The sequence below is a fragment of the Felis catus genome, chromosome B3 (assembly GCF_018350175.1).
Source record: "Felis catus isolate Fca126 chromosome B3, F.catus_Fca126_mat1.0, whole genome shotgun sequence".
Lineage (NCBI taxonomy): Eukaryota > Metazoa > Chordata > Mammalia > Carnivora > Felidae > Felis > Felis catus.
This window is the reverse complement of record NC_058373.1, coordinates 27,768,431-27,789,936: the sequence shown is the minus strand read 5'-3', so window position 1 is coordinate 27,789,936 and position 21,506 is coordinate 27,768,431. Positions and strand designations below refer to the sequence as shown.

At 38.4% G+C, this 21,506-nt stretch overlaps 1 protein-coding gene across 9 annotated transcripts in view; it reads left to right on the top strand.

Annotated features, from left to right (window-relative positions):
* HERC2 (HECT and RLD domain containing E3 ubiquitin protein ligase 2) overlaps positions 1-21,506 on the top strand; it is a 279,601-nt gene that overhangs the window by 233,161 nt on the left and 24,934 nt on the right. For all 9 annotated transcript variants that reach the window (XM_045058960.1, XM_045058959.1, XM_045058962.1 and 6 more), the window contains 9 exons: positions 9,838-9,945; positions 10,744-10,875; positions 11,314-11,472; positions 11,558-11,676; positions 12,494-12,619; positions 14,636-14,791; positions 15,189-15,304; positions 15,404-15,602; positions 19,728-19,942. In XM_045058960.1, coding sequence (XP_044914895.1) covers positions 9,838-9,945; positions 10,744-10,875; positions 11,314-11,472; positions 11,558-11,676; positions 12,494-12,619; positions 14,636-14,791; positions 15,189-15,304; positions 15,404-15,602; positions 19,728-19,942 — 1,330 coding nt within the window. The remainder of the gene's footprint in view (positions 1-9,837; positions 9,946-10,743; positions 10,876-11,313; positions 11,473-11,557; positions 11,677-12,493; positions 12,620-14,635; positions 14,792-15,188; positions 15,305-15,403; positions 15,603-19,727; positions 19,943-21,506) is intronic.

Here is a 21,506-nt window from a genome sequence, read left to right as displayed (position 1 = left end):
GTGGAGTCTTTAGAGTTTTCTATGTGAAATATCATGTCATCTGCAAATCAGAAAGTTTTGCTTTTTTTTCTTGCCCATTTGAATACCTTTTATGTCTTTTTGCTTTCTGAATGCTGTGGCTAGGACTTCCAGTACTATGTTGAATAAAAGTGGTGAAAGTGGACATTCTTGTCTTATTCCTGACTTTAGGGGAAAAGCTCTCAGTATTTCCTCATTGAGTATGATGTTCGCTGTGGGTTTTTCGTATATGATCTTAGTTATGCTGAGGTATGTTCCCTCTAAACCTACTTTTTTGAGAGCTTTTAGCATGGATGGATGTTGTACTTTTTCAGGTGTTTTTTCTGAGTCTGTTGAAATGATCATATGGTTTATATATCATGTTGATGAATTTGTGAATGTGGAACCATGCTTGCATCCTCAGAATAAATCCCATTTTTTGTGGTGAATGGTTTTTTTAATGTAATGTTGAATTTGGTTTGCTAATTTTTTGCTAATTTGGTTTTGCTATTTTTTTTGAGGATTTTTGCATCTATGTTTATCAGAGATAGTGACCTGTAGTTCTCTTTTTTTATGTGGTGTCTTTATCTGGTTTTGGTATCAGGGTGATACTGACACCATAGAATGAGCTTAGAAGTTTTCCTTCCTCTTCTGTTTTTTGGAATAGTTTGAGAAGAACAGGTATTAACTATTTTTTAAATGTTTGGTAGAGTTCACCTGTGAAACTGTCTAGTCCTGGACTTATATTTGTTGGGAGTTTTTTGATTACTGATTTGATTTGATTACTGATTCAGTCTCCTTGCTGGTAATTGGGCTATTCAAATTTTCTATTTCTTCCTGTTTCAGGTTTGGTGGGTAATATGTTTATAGGAATTTATCCATTTTTTTCTAGGTTGTCTAATTTTTTGGCATATGGTTTTTAATAACATTCCCTTACAATTAAAAAAATTTTTTTTACTGTTTATTTATTTTTGAGACAGAGGGAGACAGAGTGCGAGTGGGGGAGGGGCAGAGAGAAAGGGAGACACAGAATCTGAAACAGGCTCCAGGCTCTGAGTTGTTAGCACAGAGCCTGATGCGGGGCTCCAACCCATGAACCCTGAGATCATGACCTGAGCTGAAGTTGGACGCTTAACTGACTGAGCCATCCAGGCGCCCCTCCCTTACAATTTTATATATTTTTGTGGTGTTGGTTGTTATTTCTCCTCTTTCATTTGTCACTTTTTTTTATTGGAGTTCCTTTTTTTTTTTCTTTGATGAGTCTGGCTAGAGGTTTATCAATTTTGTTGATCTTTTCAAAGAACTAGCTCCTGGTTTTATTGATCTATTCTATTGTTTTTTTTAGTTTCTATATCATTTATTTCTGTTCCAATCTTTATTATTTTCTTTCTTCTGCTGGTTTTACATTTCATTTGTTGTTCTTTTTCTAGCTCTTTTAAATGTAAAGTTAGGTTGTTTATGTGAATTTTTCTGTTTTCTTCATGTAGGCCTGTATTGCTATAAACTTACCTCTTAGAACATTTTTGCTGCATTCCAAAAGTTTTGGACCATTTTGTTTGATTCCATGTACTTTTTTCCCCCAAAGTTTATTTACTCATTTTGAGAGAGAGAGTGAGCATGAGCAGGGAGGGGCAGAGACAGAGGGAGACAGAGAGAGAGAGAGAGAGAGAGAGAGAGAGAGAGAGACCCAAGCAGGCTCCATGCTGTAAGCACAGAGTCAGATGTGGGGCTTGAACCCACAAACTGTGAGTTCATGACCTGAGCTGAAATCCAGAGTCGGATACTTAACCAGCTAAGCCACCCAGGCGCCCCTGATTCCATGTACTTTTTGATTTCTTCTTTGATTTCTTGGTTAACCCATTTGTTTTTCAGTAGCATGTTATTTACCCTCCGTGTATTTGTGGTTTTCCAGACTTTTCCTATAATTGATTTCTAGTTTCATAATGTTGTGATCAGAAAAGATGCATGGTATGGCTTTGATTTTCTTGAATTTGTCAAGGCTTGTTTTGTGGACTACTCCGTGATCTATTTTGGAGGATGTTCTGTGCCCTCCTGAAAAGAACATGTATTCTGCTGTTTTTGAATGGAATGTTCTGAATATGTGTGTTAAATTCATCTGGTCCAGTGTGTCATTCAAAGCCACTGCTTCCTTGTTGATTTTCTGTTTGGATGATCTGTCCATCAGTGTAAGTGGAGTGTTAAAATCTCCTACTATTAGTATGTTACTTTCAATTAGTTTCTTTATGTTTGTTATTAACTATTTTATGTATTTCAGTATTCCTGTATTGAGTGCATAAATATTTACAGTTGTTATATCTTTTTGTTGGAGTGTCCTCTTTATTATTGTAATGTGTCTTTCTTGGTATGTTGTTACAGTCTTTGTTTTAAAATCTACTTTATCTGATATAAGTATTGCCACTTTGGCTTTCTTTTGACATCCATTTATATGACAAGTGTTTCTTCACCCCCCCCCCCCCGCCAGTGTGCAGGTGTCTTTAGCTCTGAAGTGAGTCTCTTGTAGGCAGCATATAGATAGGTCCTGGTTTTTTGTTTGTTTGTTTTGTTTTTTATCCATTCTGACACCTTGTGTCTTTTGATTGGAGCATTTAGTCCATTTACATTCAAAGTGATTATTGATAGATACCTATTTATTGCCATAAATTGATTGTTGTTTTGCAGTTGTTTCTGAGGTTTTTCTCTGATCCTTTTTTCTTTCTTTCATGGTTTGCTGGTTTTCATTAATGATATATTTGAATTTCTTTCTCTTTATTCTTTGCATATCTATTGGTAGGTTTTGATTTGTGGTTACCATTAGGTTTGTATATAACATCTTCTGCATATAAACAATCTATATTAAGTTGATGGTTGTGTAAGTTTGAACCCATTTTTTTCTCCTCTCTCCCCCAATGTTTTAGTATATGGTGTCATATTTTACATCTGTTTATATTGTGAATACCTTGACTGATTTTAGTTGTGTCATTTTGTTCCCCCAGTCTTTGGGCCTCTTTCTGTGTTGTTTGCTCTGATGTGAGTGTTACCTAGTTGTATCTGTGGGGTAAAGTGAATTTAGGGTTTTCCTATCTGCCTTCTTCCCCAGAAGTGCTTATCATTTCTACTTTTAAAATATATATATTATGAACTTAGCCATTTCTCTCTAACTCCAGGCCATTCTGGGTCCAGCCACCTAGTCACATCCAGTTTATTATATGAGCACCATATATTAGTGGGCTGCTCATGTTCCCACTTCTACACCTAACCTTCTGTGTCTTCCAGAATCATCTCCCTACAGGACATCCAGAGATGCTCTCTTAAAACCACCCTGTAAACCACCCCAGTCAGAACACGCTGGTCTTCTGCTTAAAACCCACCAGTATATCCCTATAACCTTAAAATAGGAGCTGAACTTCTCTAACCATGGCCTATACAACTTTGTATGAACGCTGATCACCTCTTCAATGTATTCCTTTCTCCCTCGTTGTCTCTCCCTCCTGGCGCCTCCTCGTCATCTTCTTTCCTAGTCCTGAAATATATTCCAGGCTGAGGATATTTGTCTCACTTCATATTTGCCATCTGCCTGAAATATTCTTCCCCTAGGCAATTAGTTATAGAGTTCTGACCATTCTCTTGTTCAGAGAATTTTTTCCTAACCATCATATGCAGAAACAGCCTTTCCCCAATCTCATTTCACACGTCTTTCTTTTTTTTTTTTTTTTAAATGTTTATTTATTTTTCAGACAGAGAGAGACAGAGCATGAATGGGGGAGGGTCAGAGAGAGAGGGAGACACAGAATCCTAAGCAGGCTCCAGGCTCCTAGCTGTCAGCACAGAGCCCGACATGGGGCTCGAACTCACAGACCGTGAGATCATGACCTGAGCCGAAGTCGGACACTTAACCGACTGAGCCACCCAGGCGCCCCACATGTCTTTCTTTATAGCAGTTTAAAGGGCATCATCCACAGACCGTGAGATCATGACCTGAGCCGAAGTCGGACGCTTAACCGACTGAGCCACCCAGGCGCCCCACATGTCTTTCTTTATAGCAGTTTAAAGGGCATCATCTATTCCTTAATCTAGAGCAGAGACTGACTACAATCAGTGTTGTATACATAGGGGGAGAGTGGAAATCCTTTTCCTTGTTCCAGTAGGGTGAATATATTCAGTCTCTCAGCATTAAATTCATTAACTATAGATTTTTCATAAACGCCCCTATCAACTTGGGAAAGTTTCTATTCCTACTTAGTGGGGGGTAGTAGGTACATTTTATGAATGAGTGTTGGATTTGGCAAATGCTTTTTGTGTGTTTTGTTACTCAGTAATGCATATTGCAGAAATCAGTTTTTGGATATTAAACTCACTCTAATCTTAAACAAATCACAGTTGTTCATAATGTATAATCTTTATTATATGTTACAGGATTTGGTTTGCTAATATTTTGTTAAGAATTTTTGCATCTATTTTCATGAATAGTATTGCCCTATAGCTTTCTTTTAGGTTTGTATTTTAAAATTTATTCATTTATTCATATAGCTTTTCTTTCTTTTTTTTTTTTTTTATTTTTAAAAAAAATTTTTTTTTTTCAACGTTTTATTTATTTTTGGGACAGAGAGAGACAGAGCATGAACGGGGGAGGGGCAGAGAGAGAGGGAGACACAGAATCGGAAACAGGCTCCAGGCTCTGAGCCATCAGCCCAGAGCCCGACGCGGGGCTCGAACTCACGGACCGCGAGATCGTGACCTGGCTGAAGTCGGACGCTTAACCGACTGCGCCACCCAGGCGCCCCTATAGCTTTTCTTTCTTGTGATAGCTTTGTCTGGTTTTGGTGTCAGGATAATACTGGCCTTAATACATGTTCCTTCCTCCTCTTTTCTCTGAAAGAGTTTGTGTAGGATTGACATTCTTCCTGTTGGGAACGCAAGATACCTCTCTTCCTGTTGGGGTCTGCAACTGATGAAGAATGGTAGGGCATGAGAGCTCCCCATTCTAGCCTCCTGACTTCATTTGAAATGAGGTTTCCTTTATTCAGCTTCACACATAGGTTTACCAGTTTATTATAAAGGATATTATAAAGGGTGCAGATGAATAGTGAGATGAACAGGTACATAGGATGAGGTCAGGAAAAAACCTGATACAGGGGCTTCTGTTGCTATGAAACTGGGGTATATCATCCTCCCAGCTTGGTGTCTTATCAAATCTTGCTATTCAGGAGTTTTTATGTATCTTAATCTACAATACCCCCTCCACCTTACCTCCCCTTCCCAGAGATCTCTTGGTGGTAATGAAAGAGCCAGCTCTCTAATCATTTGGTCTTTCTGGTGACCAGCCCCATTCTGAGGTAATCTAGAGACCCCACCCTAAATTACCTCATTAGCATAAACTTAGGTGGGCTCAAAAAGGCTCCTTATGAATGACAAAAGACACTCCTAACAGAAAATTTCTAGGGTCTTAGGAGCTTTGTGCCAATGATGAGATACAAGATATGTATAATAAAATACATATTTTATTATAACACAATAGTGATATTCCTTCTTTTTTTCCTGGTTTTGATCATTTGTATCTTCTACATTTCTGCCCCCCCAGTCAGTCATCTTGAAAGTTTATTTTGTTGATCTTTTCAAAGAACTAATTTCTGGTTTCATTGACTTGTTTCTTTCTTCAGTTGTTTTTCTGTTTTCTCTTTTACTGATTTCTATTCTGATCTTTATAATTTTCTTCCTTCTGCTTCAGGTACAATATGTTTTTGCTTTTTGTTTTTAGTTTTTTTAAGGTAGAACCATAGATTATTGAGACCTCTTTTCTTTTTTTTTTTTTTTTAATTTTTTTTTTTTCAACGTTTATTTATTTTTGGGACAGAGAGAGACAGAGCATGAACGGGGGAGGGGCAGAGAGAGAGGGAGACACAGAATCAGAAACAGGCTCCAGGCTCTGAGCCATCAGCCCAGAGCCTGACGCGGGGCTCGAACTCCCGGACCGCGAGATCGTGACCTGGCTGAAGTCGGACGCTTAACCGACTGCGCCACCCAGGCGCCCCAAGACCTCTTTTCTAATAGAGTTTGAAGTGTTAGATTTCCTTCTAAACACTGCTTTGGCTATGCCACATAAATTATGATAATGCTGTGTTTTCAAGTTTTGTTCAGCCTAAATATTTCCTAATTTCTTTTTTGAGATCTCTTGTTTGAATCATGGATTATTTAGAAGTGCCGTTTAAGTATTGGAGGTTTCCCAAATTTCCTTGTTTTGTTGATTTCTGATTCAATTCCACTGTAGTTATACAATTATGGTTGTAGTTGTTCAGTCATACATTGAATGATTTCACATCTTTTAAATTTATTGAAACTTGTTTTATAGAATGTGGTCTATCATAGAGAATGTTTCATGTCTGTTAATAGGAATGTACTTTCTTCCTTTGTTGGGGGAGTGTTCTGTAATTATTATCTGTAAGGTTAAGATGATTGGTAGTCCTGTTGAAATGTGTAGTCTTACTGATTTTCTTTCATTCATTCTGTCAGTTCTGGAGACTTGGATATTGAAATCTTCAGCTATAATTGTGGACTTGTCTACTTCTTTCATTTCTATCAGCTTTCCATTCATATATTTTGGAGCTTTGTTGTTAGGTATGCATACCTTTGTAATTGTTATTTATATCTGATGTTTGACTCTTTTTTCAGTGTGAAATGTCCCTTTTTGTTTCTATTAACATTTCTTGCCTTAAATTCTGTTTTGTGTAATATTTGTATAGCGACTCCATTTCTTTTATGGTGATTGTTTCCATACTAGATTTTTTTCCAACTTTTTACTTTGAACTTTTTTTGTCTTTGAGCCTGGGTTTGTCTCTGGTTATGCGCCTTTTAGTTGCATCTTGCTTTTTTCATCCAGCAATCTCTGCTTTTTGATTGAGATGCTTAGGCCATTCATATCTAATGTAATTATGGCTTTGGTTGGATTTACATCCGGCATTTTGCTATATTTTCTCTAATGCCTGTGTCTTCTTTTGTTCTTCCTTTAGTGCTTTCTTTTGTGTTAAAATTTTTTCGTGTGTAACATTTTAATTCCTCTGTTGATTTTCAGCCACTTTTTTTAGTGTTTGCTCTAGGGTCTAAAATAAGCATTTGAATATATCACCATCCACTTCATGGTTAATATCTTAATTCTGGTAAAATGTAGCAACTTTGCTCCAGTGTAGTTCTATTTCCTTTTGTCTCCTTTTTGCTGTTATTGTCATATATGTTACATTTATATATGTTAGAAATCTGTGCCACATACTTGTAACTATATCTGTTATACATACATGTATATGGTATGATAATCATTGCATTATGTCAAGGATTAGCAAACTTCTGTGTGTCACAAAATATTATTTTGATTTTTTTTCTAACCATTTGAAAATACACAAATCATTCTTTGCTCACAGGCTATGCAAAAATGGGGGGTGAGACAAATATGGCCCATGGACTATAGTTTCCTAAGCTCTGCTCCATGTAATATTTTGTCTTTTAAAAGTATTAAGAAAAGGAAAGGGAAAAAAATACTTATGCTGTATCTTAACCCACATATTTCCCTTTTCCAGTGCTTTTTATTTCTTCCCATGGATTCAGGTTTCTGTTTGTTATCATTGTATTTCAGCCTGGAATACTGTAAATGGTTTTTCTAAAGCATATCTGCTAGCAGTTCTCTCACTATGTGTTTATTTGGGAATGTTTTAATTTTGCCTTCACTTTTTGAAGAATAGTTTTGCTAGGTATAGATTTCTTAGTTTAGAAATCTTAGAGTTTTTCCCTTTTATTATTTTAAACATGTCATCCCACTGGTTTCTGACGTCCATTGAAGGCAGCCATTAATGGTATTTTGTACCCCTAGATGTTTTGTGACTTTTTTTTAATCTTGCTGCTTTCATGATTTTCTCTTTTTGTCTTTGGTTTTCAGTAGTTTCAGTATAATATGTCTAGGTGTGGATCTCTTTGTTTTATCCTACTTGGGATTTATTAATTTTGGGAACTGTAGATTAATGTTTTTATCAAATAAGGAGGTTTGGGCTGTATTTTTTTAATTACTCTTTCTGTGCCCTTTTTTTCTCTTCTGTTTTTTGGGGGGAAATTCCCAGATGCATATGTTTGTATTCCTTAATGTTGTCTCCTAGGTGTTTGAGACTTTCTCATTTTTCCTGTCTTTTTTCTCTTATTTTCCAGGAGTAAGAGAGAAATGATACAGTCTTCAATTTGACTCCCTTTTTGCTGCCATTTTGCCCATCTAATGAATTTTTCATTTGGGTCATTCTATTTTCCAACTCCAAAATTTCCCTTTAGTACTTTTTTCATAGTTTCTCCCTCTTTATTGAGATTCTATATTTGTTAAGTCAGTCTTATCATTTGTTACCATGTTTTCTGTGTTACCTTATTTTCTCTGGTTTTCTTGGATTTTTCGAACATTTCAGTTGCTTTATTGTTTGCTAGATCTAGCATTTGGGCATCAGAGTTCATTTTTATTGACTGATTTTACTTTTGAGTATGGCTCACATTTTTCAGTGTTTTTGCTTGTGTCATAATTTTTTTGAAAAGCGAACATTTTAGGTAGTAGTATGTAGTATCATCTGGATTCTGATATTCTTTTTCAAGATTTGCATTGGTTGATGGGTTATTTTCATTGTGTTCTGTACTTGTTTTGTAACATGACTGTAATTCTCTCCGAAATCTGGTTCCCTCACAGCATGTGGCCTCTGATGTCCCGGTTTCATTATTTGGTTCTCATTTTTGTTCTCTAGCCTGACTTCTAGAGTTTGTTCTGTATCCTCTTGGCTTATGCTCAAGCCTGTTGATCTCCCCTTCTGTTGGTGGATCTACATGCAGGTGGGAGCAGGGAGGGCATAGAACTCTGTTTTGGCAGTTTTCTTGTGTGCACGCATCCCAGTTTGTCCAGGCCTCCATGATGCCCTCATTGGCCCTTCTGTGCTCTCTGAATTTTATGATCTCCTTGTTAAATTTCTGGATAGTTCTCAGATTTAATACTTACCTCTCAGATTTGATACTCACTCGCCAAACCATGTTCTCAGGCCAGTGGAGATGGAGGCTTTCTTGTTGGTCTTTTTATTAGCAGTGCCCCTGGCATGCATTTTCTGCTCCCTGCTCTGCACCAGTCAGCTTTCCCTGGAGGCAGAGTCCCATCTTGGTAGAACTGTCCTCCAGCTTGGATGGAAACATACTCAGGCAAGAACATCATAGGTACTCCCATCTCTATCCAAGTTTGGCAGTTTTTTTCATGAATAAACACTTCTCAACTTGTTGTTTGCCTTTAATTTATTTGCAGAGCCCTGAGATTATCATCTTTTATAATTTTGAATGGTTTTATAGCTGCTTTGAAGGAGGGGATTTGTTAACCTCTTCCCTCCACCATAACCTAGGTCCTGCTCTTCATTAATTATTTTGTAAGCTAACTTTTCCCACAGAAGACTCTAGATCTAATACTAAATGTTGATGAATATGGTTTCATGTGGCATTTTAAGTGTGTGTGGGGTGGGGGGATAATAAAGTTTGGTCTGGCAACTGAGGTTGCAGCCTGAAAATTTGCCCAGAAATGAGAGCACAAAATGAATTTGCCAAGCAGAAGTGTATTCTTGGGCTTTCCATCACAGGTGAAGTCTTCTGTGGGAGATAAAGTGGGGAGAAAGAGGCAGTCAATCTTAGATTCTTGTCTATGAGGTCAGTTCCTCCTGACTTTCTGCTTTTCATTAGCTGTTAAACATCATATTAGTCTCACTGTTTCTATGTGTCTGTTGTGGCTTATGGCCTTGTCTGTGGTATGTCATTTGGGAGTGATCACTGTGTGTTTTGTGCTCACTTGACCTCCAGGTGCAGAAGGACTCAGGGTGGAGTTTGACCGGCAGTGCTCTACAGAGAGGCGCCACGACCCTCTCACAGTCATGGATGGTGTCAACAGGATTGTCTCCGTGCGGTCAGGTGTGAAGGGAGGTTGAACAGGACACTATCTGCCCACCTTCATAGATCAGAACTAGTAACTTATTAAACAGAATGCTACTGCTTCATTCCTGTGTGAGACTAAAGGAAGGGATAGTAAGCTATTTTGCTGCAAAGTATAGAAGGTTTTGTCTGCCTGTTCACAGTACTTTGAGTAAGATAGTTATGAGAATGGTATCTGCACCTCACCAGTGAATTACTGGGTTCCTGGTAGGTCCTTGTCAGGACATTGGCCATCTTGGAGGCCCAGTTTCACCCAGATAGCTAGAGATGGTGCTGTAAGACATATGGGAGTACGAGGCTTGTGCAAACTAAAATTTGATGTGTGAAAAAGCTTCCTAAAGGGACTTGGTTTATAATTGACTGCAGTAAGGGCTGGGCTCAGGTTTTGGTAAGATTGTATGCTCTGTGAGGAAATCTGGGGCTCTTTCTCCTGTTTCCTGGGTAACTGCCATCACATAAGACCTTCCCCAGGAAACTCTCTGTAGCCCTTGACCTGGGCTTGTGTGCTGCTGGCTCTGCAGTGTGGTAGCTATGTATCAGGGCAGTGCCCACCTGTCTTCATTTTCCCTAGTACTTGATGTAATGTGTATGGAAGGGCAGTATGTATTAAATATCATTCACTAGGAGTAGAGGGAACTCAGATTTTGGAGAACTTGGGTTGGAGGAGCCAGCTGTTCTTGAGACATAGTGTGAATGATTTTGCTTTGTTTTTAAAAAAGTTTGTGTTTATCACATGACATAGTGAACCCAACCCTGGGGCATAATTTTCCCCACTAGGCCGAGAATGGTCTGACTGGTCCAGTGAGCTACGCATCCCAGGGGATGAGTTGAAGTGGAAGTTCATCAGTGATGGGTCTGTGAATGGATGGGGCTGGCGCTTCACAGTCTATCCCATCATGCCAGCTGCAGGTAAGTAGGGGGCTTGCGATGTCCAAATCTTGATGACTCAAGCAAGGTGGACACATAAATTGTTTTCATTTAGTACATTGTACTCTGCCTTCTCCTGTTGTGTTGGGAGCCAGCACTGCCCAAGGCCCCACCATGGTGGTGATCATAACTGCCAAAGAGCAACCTTAGTAGCCCAGTTGTTGGGATGTTAGGACTCCATTACCTAATGGGAAAGGAGTTATTATTGTTGAATGAACTTCTTAAGCTGTTTGATTTTCAGATAAAATGTCTAATACAGTGCATAGTTGTGTGACATAGACAGTGGCGGTACCATGGGCACCCTCTAAGCATGGCATCCGAGTAGATGAGGCCCACTCATTGGTCAGATTGTACAGGTCTTCTTGTGGGGTAGCCCTTATCCTGTCCAACATGGAAACATTTACAATGCTCATTTCGCAGGCCCTAAAGACCTCCTTTCTGATCGCTGTGTCCTCTCCTGTCCATCCATGGACTTGGTGACATGTCTGTTAGACTTCCGGCTCAATCTCACCTCAAACAGAAGCATTGTCCCTCGCCTTGCAGCCTCGTTGGCAGCCTGTGCACAGCTGAGTGCCTTAGGTAAATAGCACCTTTATTATCATGTCTGTTGTACTTGATGGGAAAAATGGTCAAGCTTCTGATATTTTCTGTCTGCTCATTTAAGCTGCCAGTCACAGAATGTGGGCCCTTCAGAGACTGAGGAAGCTGCTTACAACTGAATTTGGGCAATCAATTAACATAAACAGGCTACTTGGAGATAATGATGGAGAAGCAAGAGCTTTGGTACGGAACATTACTTCACAGTTTCTAGATGTTTGACTTTGGGAATAAAATGTTGCTTGAATAATTTAAGGGGCGTCTGGGTGGCTTAGTCAGTTGAGTGTCTGACTTTGGCTCAGGTCATGATCTCGCAGTCTGTGAGTTCGAGCCCCACATCAGGCCCCGTGCTGACAGCTCAGAGCCTGGAGCCTGCTTCAGATTCTGTATCTCCCTCTCTCTCTGCCCCTCCTCCACTCACACTCTATCTCTGTCTCTCAAAAATGAATAAATGTTAAAAAAAAATTTAAAAAAATATTGCTTGAAAAATTTAAGTCACTGAGAAGAGTTGGGAAATTCTACATAACAATAAGCCTGCTTTTGTCCCATCCAGACTCCTTTATGTTACTCCATATACTGAGTACAGGCTGGCCTGTGATTTTTGGAAACAAAGATGTGTCAATGGCTGTGAGCATAGGATTGTATCTGTTAGACTTTGCAACAAGTCTGGCTCACCACATCCCCTTATTTTGTTGGATGAGGTAGTTACTGTTAAAAGGATGCTTGATCCTAACGATCTTGGGAGTTGGGACTTTGTAGGCCAAAAAGGGCCTGGTTCCCTGCAAGTGGCTATATTGAAATCTAGACGAAGCATTCTGAGGTAAATGTTCAAGCTCTTCTTTTAAATTTTAGTGTTCATCAAACCTATTTGAAAATATCAATACACATTTTTTTAGGGAGAATAGTATCAATATAACAAAACTTTTGACTCACAGAAATAAAATGGTTACTTTCCCTACATTTTGGATTGCTTTACTAGGATATAATCTTGTTGTTTTCTTAGAGTTTTACAGGTAGTGCTCTTGCTGCTTTGGTAAAAGGCCTTCCGGAAGCTTTGCAAAGGCAATTTGAATATGAAGATCCTATTGTAAGAGGTGGCAAGCAACTGCTCCACAGCCCATTCTTTAAGGTAATGTTTGAGTTGTTTTAAAGTGATGAGACCCACAAAAGTATGGCCAACTGATCTTTGACAAAGTAGGAAAGAATATCCAATGGAAAAAATACAGTCTCTTTAACAAGTGGTGCTGGGAGAACTGGACAGCAACATGCAGAAGAATAAAACTAGACCACTTTCTTACACCATTCACAAAATAAACTCAACATGGATGAAGGACCTGAATGTGAGACAGGAAACCATTAAAACCCTAGAGGAGAAAGCAGGAAAAAACCTCTCTGACGTCAGCTGCAGCAATTTCTTACTTGACACATCTCCAAAGGCAAGGAAATTAAAAGCAAAAATGAATTATTGGGACCTTATGAAGATAAAAAGCTTCTGCACTGCAAAGGAAACAATCAACAAAACTAAAAGGCAGCCGATGGAATGGGAAAAGACATTTGCAAATGACATATCAGACAAAGGTCTAGTATCCAAAATCTATAAATAACTCACCAAACTCCACACCCGGAAAACAAATAATCCAGTGAAGAAATGGGCAGGAGACATGAGTAGACACTTTTCTTTTTTATTTATTTATTTTTTCAACGTTTATTTATTTTTGGGACAGAGAGAGGCAGAGCATGAACGGGGGAGGGGCAGAGAGAGAGGGAGACACAGAATTGGAAACAGGCTCCAGGCTCTGAGCCATCAGCCCAGAGCCCAACGCGGGGCTCGAACTCACGGACCGCGAGATCGTGACCTGGCTGAAGTCGGACGATTAACCGACTGCGCCACCCAGGCGCCCCGAGTAGACACTTTTCTAAAGAAGACATCCCGATGGCCAACAGGCACATGAAAAGATGCTCAACATCACTCCTCATCAAGGAAATACAAATCAAAACCACACTGAGATACCACCTCATGCCAGTCAGAGTGGCTAAAACAAACAAATCAGGAGACTATAGGTGTTGGTGGGAATGCAAACTGGTGCAGCCGCTCTGGAAAACAGTGTGGAGGTTCCTCAAAAAGTTCAAAATAGATCTACCCTATCAGCAATAGCACTGCTAGGAATTTACCCAAGGGATACAGGAGTGCTGATGCATAGGCGCACGTGTACCCCAATGTTTATAGCAGCACTTTCAACAATAGCCAAATTATGGAAAGAGCCTAAATGTCCATCAACTGGTAAATGGATAAAGAAGTTGTGGTTTATATACACAGTGGAATACTACTTGGCAATGAGAAAGAATTAAATCTGGCCTTTTGTAGCAACATGGATGAAACTGGAGAGTGTTATGCTAAGTGAAATAAGTCATACAGAGAAAGATGCCATATGTTTTCACTCTTATGTGGATCCTGAGAAACTTAACAGAAGACCATGGGGGAGAGGAAGGGGAAAAAAAAGTTACAGAGAGGGAAGGAGGCAAACCATAAGAGGCTCTTAAAAACTGAGAATAAACTGAGGGTTGATGGGGGGTGGGAGGGAGGGGAAAGCGGGTGATGGGCATTGAGAAGGGCACCTGTTGGGATTAGCACTGGGTGTTGTATGGAAACCAATTTGACAATAAATTTCATATTAAAAATAAATAAATAAAGTGATGAGAGAGCTGGTTGGCTAGGAGAGACACAGAGAGTGGTCGTGCGTAGTGCCCCACATTTCAGGCCTCCTTGAGGACATGGGTAAGTATTGCTGAAGTTGAATATGAAAAATTTCCAGAAATGACTATGACCTAATAAGCCCTTAATACTTTGGCCAAGTATTAGTGTACTTTGAGATGCTTGACTTAGGCAGTAAGTGTTGTGGCAGTTGTCAGATCTGAGGTCTTGTGTATAAGGTGCATCACTAGGAGCTGGGTGGGAATAATCCACACCACTGGTAATGGTAAAACACTTGCAGACACATAGCAGTCAGCCTGGAATAAGGAGCTCCTGAATGAGAACTCACAGAAACCCTGTAATGGTGTCTGTCTTTAGCATGCAGTGTTGGTGAAATAGATTCTTAGCTGCATTTCTGAGCTTCCTTGTTTTGTTAATTTTTGGTTGCTACAGGTACTGGTAGCTCTTGCTTGTGACCTGGAGCTAGACACTCTCCCTTGCTGTGCTGAGACGCACAAGTGGGCTTGGTTCCGAAGGTACTGCATGGCCTCCCGCGTTGCTGTGGCCCTGGACAAAAGAACACCCTTGCCACGTCTTTTTCTTGATGAGGTATAGCATGTTATTTTGGAATGTAAAAACATTTTCCTTATTCAGTCATGGTGTAAACAGATGCCAATATTATGAGACACAGCAACATTTCTCTTACAAAGGGATACCATAAAGAAAAAATCACATAGGTGAAAATGAATAAATGCATACTGTGAATTTCAGTTAAAGTTTATTTTTAGTAAACTAAAGATATACTAGTACTGCCCAGACATTTCAGTATCTTAGACTTGATTATAATTGTATTGATTTTGCTTATTAACTATAAAATCACAGTATTGATGTTGGCATTCCCTCAGATTCTGCAATCGGGATTACTCCTGTGTTGTTACCTTAATATTATGTGTTTCATTTTTGAGAGGTGAGTGTTTATTGATAATCTCATAATAATGTTGTCTAGGTGGCTAAGAAAATTCGTGAGTTAATGGCAGACAGTGAACACATGGATGTTCTCCACGAGAGCCACGACATTTTTAAAAGAGAGCAAGATGAACAACTTGTGCAGTGGATGAACAGGTTATTATATCAGAACCAAGAATAATGCTGTACACTGGGGAAAGGTGTTGTATGTGCAGTTCTTTCCCATGTTAATTGTTCACTTAATGTTTGTTGTAGGCGACCAGATGACTGGACTCTTTCTGCGGGTGGCAGTGGAACAATTTATGGATGGGGGCATAATCATAGGGGACAGCTTGGGGGCATCGAAGGTGCAAAAGTTAAAGTTCCCACTCCATGTGAAGCTCTTGCAACTCTCAGACCCGTGCAGTTAATTGGAGGAGAACAGACTCTGTTTGCAGTGACAGCTGATGGAAAGGTAAGGGTGCCTTTTCTGTGTCATATGTTAAAAACTAAGAGACAGCTATGGCTAGAGTGCGTTATTGGTCCATGGTATGTGTAAGGACTCTGTATTAAAACGTTATCTCAAGGTTAATAGTACTTATTGTTGGAAGCAGTTATCATTCTAAAATATTTCTGTATGATCTTTGATGTGTTCTATAACTTTACAGTGTTTTATTTTGAAATACAGCGTACGTAGAAAAGTGTACTGTTTGCATATCAATAATACATTAGAGTATTCCTTTTTTTTATTTGCTAGTGTAATGCTTTTTAAAAAATTAATTGCTTCTAGTATGATGAAATGTTGATACTTACATATTGTCTTTATGTTTGGTGACCTTATTCAACTATTTTCTTTCTTTTGTATATCTCAGGATTTCTTGTATCTTCTTTATAGAGTCATAATCTGTAAATCAGTTTTGTTCCTTTTCAGTTCACCACTCTTATTTTTTCCTTTTTGTGTGGAAGAAAGGAAGCTCATTGTATTGGGTTGTTTTGATATAATATTGAGCAGGGGTGGTAGTTGTGGGCTTGTTCTTGTCTTAATCCAGTTTGCAAAGTAAACACTGTGATTGAACATTTCACAAACTTACTGTGAGGTTTTGGTGGATGATCTTTATGAGATTAAGGAAATTTCCTTCTCTTTCTTTTTTTTTTTTTTTTTTTAATTTTTTTTTTCAACGTTTATTTATTTTGGGGACAGAGAGAGACAGAGCATGAACGGGGGAGGGGCAGAGAGAGAGGGAGACACAGAATCGGAAACAGGCTCCAGGCTCTGAGCCATCAGCCCAGAGCCTGACGCGGGGCTCGAACCCACGGACCGCAAGATCGTGACCTGGCTGAAGTCGGATGCTTAACCGACTGCGCCACCCAGGCGCCCCTTCCTTCTCTTTCTACATTAAAAAAAACTATTCCTATGGATGTTTTCTCCTTTAGTGGATTTATGTCGTGAATTGGATTAATTGGTTTTCTTATATTAAACCCACTTGCATTCTGTGGAGACACCCACCTTGGTCAGGATGTTTTATATTTTTTTGGTTTGTGTTTGTGAATATTTTCTTTGGGATTTTTGGGAGCTCCAAGATCTTAAAGTGCGATTATAATAATGTTTCTGTCTTATATATTCCTTGTCTGATTTTGGTACTCTATTATTATATATCTATTTAACTTACAACAATTAACTTAAAAATGCATGTTTATTATCTTGCAGTTTCTCTGGGTCAGGACTCTGGAAGGTGGCTTAGCTTGGTCCTCCCACCTAGGATCTCTCCCCAGGCTGCAGTTGCCTCAGGGCTATACTGAGCATTCAGTTCCTCATGAGCTGTTGGTTGAGGCTGCCCTCAGTTCTTTGCCACATCACACTGTAGCAGCTGGCTTCCTCAGAGCAAGCAAGGGAGGTGTAGCACAACACAAGTTACATTCTTGTGTGACCTAATCCAAAAGTGACAGTCCATCCTTGTTGCCATATTCTGTCCATTAGAATTGAGTCACTAGGTCTAGCCCATGTTCAAGAAGGGATTACACAGGGTGTGAATTAGGGACTCTTGGGAACCACATCAGAGACTGCCTGCCAAGAATGTCAAGATTGTGCTAGTCTCATAAAAAAGGGTTGAAGTGTTTTGTTTTGTTTTGTTTTGTTTTGTTTTGTTTTGTTTTGTTTTGTGTCCTTTTTCTATTCTCTGGAGAATTCTATGTCTTTTATTGTTTCCTGGTTATTATAACATGCATATGTAAAATCTGAAGTGAATTACTACTTCTGTACTCCTCCCAAGTAATACAAATAGCTGATACTTTGTTATCCTGTGTTCTGGCACAAACCCATTAGGGAATGATAGGCATTATTATTTTTGTTGTTATTTTTCCAGATTTACCCAAATGTTGCACATGTCTTTGCTCACATTATTTCTTATGTCTCAGACCTTATATCTTTAAACAGTTTCTTCTACTTCATTTTGCTTCTACTTTATATTTTCATTTTTCTTTAGTGAGTCTTTTGTTGGTTTATCCTCAGATTGTTTTTGTTTATTTGAATATGTCTTTATTTTATCCTTTATCCTAAGTAAGAGTTGCAAACATTTTCTGTAAAGGTCGTGATAGTATTTTTGGCTCTATGGGTCATGTGGTCTCTGTTGGCAACTATGAAAACAAGCCTATGAATGATATGTAAATGAATGTGTCTGGGTATGTCCAATAAAGCTTTATTTACAAAAGTACATGGTGGGCCTGATTTGACTCATGGGCCATAATTTGCCAACCCCTGTTCTAGAGTATGAAATTTTAAGTTGACTGTTATTTTCAGTCAGCCTGTTAAACGTTTTATTCTTTTGGATTTTGGACTTCATTGTTGCTAATGAGATGTCAGCGGTCAGACTAACTTTTACCCAAATGGAGGTAATAAATCTTTTCTCTATGGCTGCTTTTAAGATATTTCTTTAGTGATCTGCATTTTGCTGTGATATATTTTTATTGCCCTTTTTTGTTTTACTTTGTTTTTTCCAGGTGGTAAGGGATGGGAGAGGGGGGCTTTCTGGCTCTTGAGAAGTGGTCTTTAAACAACTCTGGTAAATTCCTAGACTGTTTTTTTGCCTTAGATATTGCTTCTACCATATTCTCTGTGTGATCTCTGCCTGAAAATGTGTTCTGATTGTTGAGTGCTTTATATCTCTAACTCCTTCTTTCCATGTTTCCTCTTCTCTTTGTGTTTCTATGCTATATGCTAAAGAATGTCTTCAGATTCATCTTCTAGTCTCTTGTTATCTATTTATTATCTGCTATTAAATGTATCTGGGTATTTAATTTCAATTATTGTGTTTTTAATCCCTGGAAGTTCTGCTTTGGGTAATTTTGTAATTCCTTATTCCTTAGGGATACTTTCAAGCTTTTATTTCTTTAAAGATAATATTGGACTGTTGTTCTGACTCCCTCATGGCATCTTTTTTCAACTATGAGCTGACCCTTTTCCTTAGAAAATTTTATGTAGAAATTCTTTGAGGCTTAGTTGGAAATCACTCATCAAAAGAGAATTTATAACCCTGGGGTACTACAAATCTAAGTCATTGTAAATTAAATTCTCAAAGGAATTTAGACCATACATAGTATAAATTTAGACTGAAAACCAACCTAATGATCACCTTTCATGGTTGTGAATTCTCAGGAGAGCTTTTTCTCCATATAATTTAGTGCTGAGATTGAGAAAGGGAACTTGCTTTGTTGTTTTCTTTTTATTCCTCACAGTTGGCCCACTGGAGGATCATCTTTCTAAAAGGAGACTCCTTTTAAGCTTGGTACTTTACCCTCGACACCCCGTGTGCTGAAGATTCTCAAAACCTTCTCAGGGGACACTGGCTTTAGGGCTCTTTTATCAGTCTGAGTTCTTGGTTTCACTTTCTGTTTTAGTCCTTGAGGTTTTCCTTACTATTGTGTCATTGCAGCAATGCATTTGAAACAGTATGAAACAATATTTAAATTTTTATAGGAGGGATGTTTGACATGCATTTGGAAAAGGCAGTCTGATTCTTTTTTAAATTAATGATAAACCTTGTGCCCTGAAATAATTACTCACTTAGAACGAAAGAAAAATAGTGTATTCTACTGTGTGACTTATATGCAGCCTTGCTGAAATACTACATCTATTTATAGTTTTTCTATGAGTGTTTCTATCAGTGTTACTATCAGAGATTTGCTTCCAGGGAAAAGATCTTCTTTTTAAAATACATTTTGTGAACTTAGGATTTTAAATAGTCGTAACTATTTCATTTTTAGTGTTTGATAAAGCACGGAAAAGTCTTAAACATTCTTATTCTTGTAACTTTTTTTTTTTTTTTTTTTTTTTGAGAGAGAGCAAGCGCACATGTGTGTGAGCCAGGGAGGGGCAGAGGGAAAGGGAGAGAATCTTAAGCAGACTCCATGCTCAGTGCAGAGCCCAGTGCAGGGCTCAATCCCACGACCCTGACTGAGCCACCCAGATGCCCCCATTCCTGTGATTTTTAACTTTAAAATTCATTTCTCTGTGGTAAAAATATCTAGCACACTGAGTTTGTTAATTACTAGAATATAGGGATATTTAGATAAAAATCTGATATTTATATTCTTCTCGTCTTAGCTGTATGCCACTGGATATGGTGCAGGCGGCAGACTAGGAATTGGAGGGACAGAGTCGGTATCTACCCCAACATTACTTGAATCCATTCAACACGTGTTTATTAAGAAAGTAGCTGTGAACTCAGGAGGAAAACACTGTCTTGCCCTCTCTTCAGAAGGAGAAGTTTACTCTTGGGGTGAGGCAGAAGATGGGAAGTTGGGGCATGGCAACAGAAGGTATTATGTGAAAACATTATTTTTGATGTTATGCTTTCCTTGTTTCTTTTATCTCTTGTATAACATATTGGCACTTTGTTTTTCAGGACAACATTTATAATAATCTACTCAAGTTAAATGTTAATGACTTATTTGGCAGAAATAAGTTCATGTTCCAATGTGTGGGCTTGCCTCCACTACCCTTCTAGTTGAGGGGAAAATCAATTCTGAATTTTCGATTTTTAAGTACTAAGTACATTGAGTTTCTCTTAGTCCTTCTCCCCAAGTTTTCTTCCTCCGATCCCGAGTAATTCACTGAATCAACAGTTGGCATTTTGGTAACGTGTGATACTAAAGCTGTAAATACAGAGGAAATGGAAGGAGTGAGGGTAAGGGGACACCCAAATGACAATATTTTTTAAACAAAGTAACCAAACTTTCTAGTTTTTAAAAATTAATGGGAATTACCTGCCCAGTTGGAGTAACAAAGACCTTCATCTCTGAAATAACTTAAAGTACCAGACTAAATATATGAAACAGCTGCCCTAAAGACAATGGATAACAGGCAGTAAAGTTACATACAGTGATCTACAGAGGTGAATACTGACAGTCACATGTGTCAGTGGCCAAGGAACTCAGAGGCCAAGGAACAAACCACCCAAAAGGACTAGAAGGAATGGTCCACAGAGCTCACAGAGGGCAGATAATACAGCTTGCTTCCAAAACCTGATAATTCCCAGAACATTGGTTAGAGGACTAAGAATGATGTTGCACAAAAGTGGGTAAAAAAATTAAAGGTAGACTGTTGCTCTGATCCCATCAATAACGCTTAAAAGCAAAACCTGAAAGGATTAAATTGTTCACAAGGAACCATAAGCTCAGGAATATCTTTATCAATACAGACATATCAAGCGCTCAGCAAGATAAACGTCACAATGTTCTAGATCCATTCAGACATTACCAGGCATGTGTGTCTTCAATAAATAGTATTGGGAAAATTGGATATTCAAATGCAAAAGCATGAAATTAGATCCCTGAATTATACCACTTACAAAAATTAACTCAAAATGGATTAAAAACCTAAATATAAGTTCTGAAACTATAAGAGTCCTCTAAGAAAACATAGGGAGAAAGCTCCTTGACCTTGGTCTTTGCAATGTTATTTTGGATATGACACTAAAAGCACAAGCATCAGAAGCAAAAATAAAGTGGGACTACATTAAACTAAAAAGCTTCTGTACAGCAAGTGAAACAATCAACAAAATAAAAGGCAGCCTATAGAATAACAGAAAATATTTGCAAACCATATAACTGGTAAGGGATTAATGTCAAAAATGTGTAAGGAACTTGTATAACTCAGTAGCAAATAATAAAAAAAAAAACCCAATTAACGAATGGGCAAAGAACCTGAATAGACATTTTTCCAGAGAAGACATACAGATGACCCACAGGTACATGAAAAGTTGCTTAGCATTACTGATTTTCAGGGAAATGCAAATCGAAGCCGTGAGATATTACCTTACACCTGTTAGAATGGCTTTTATTAAAAAGACAAGATATAAGTGCTGCTGAGGTTGTGGAGAAA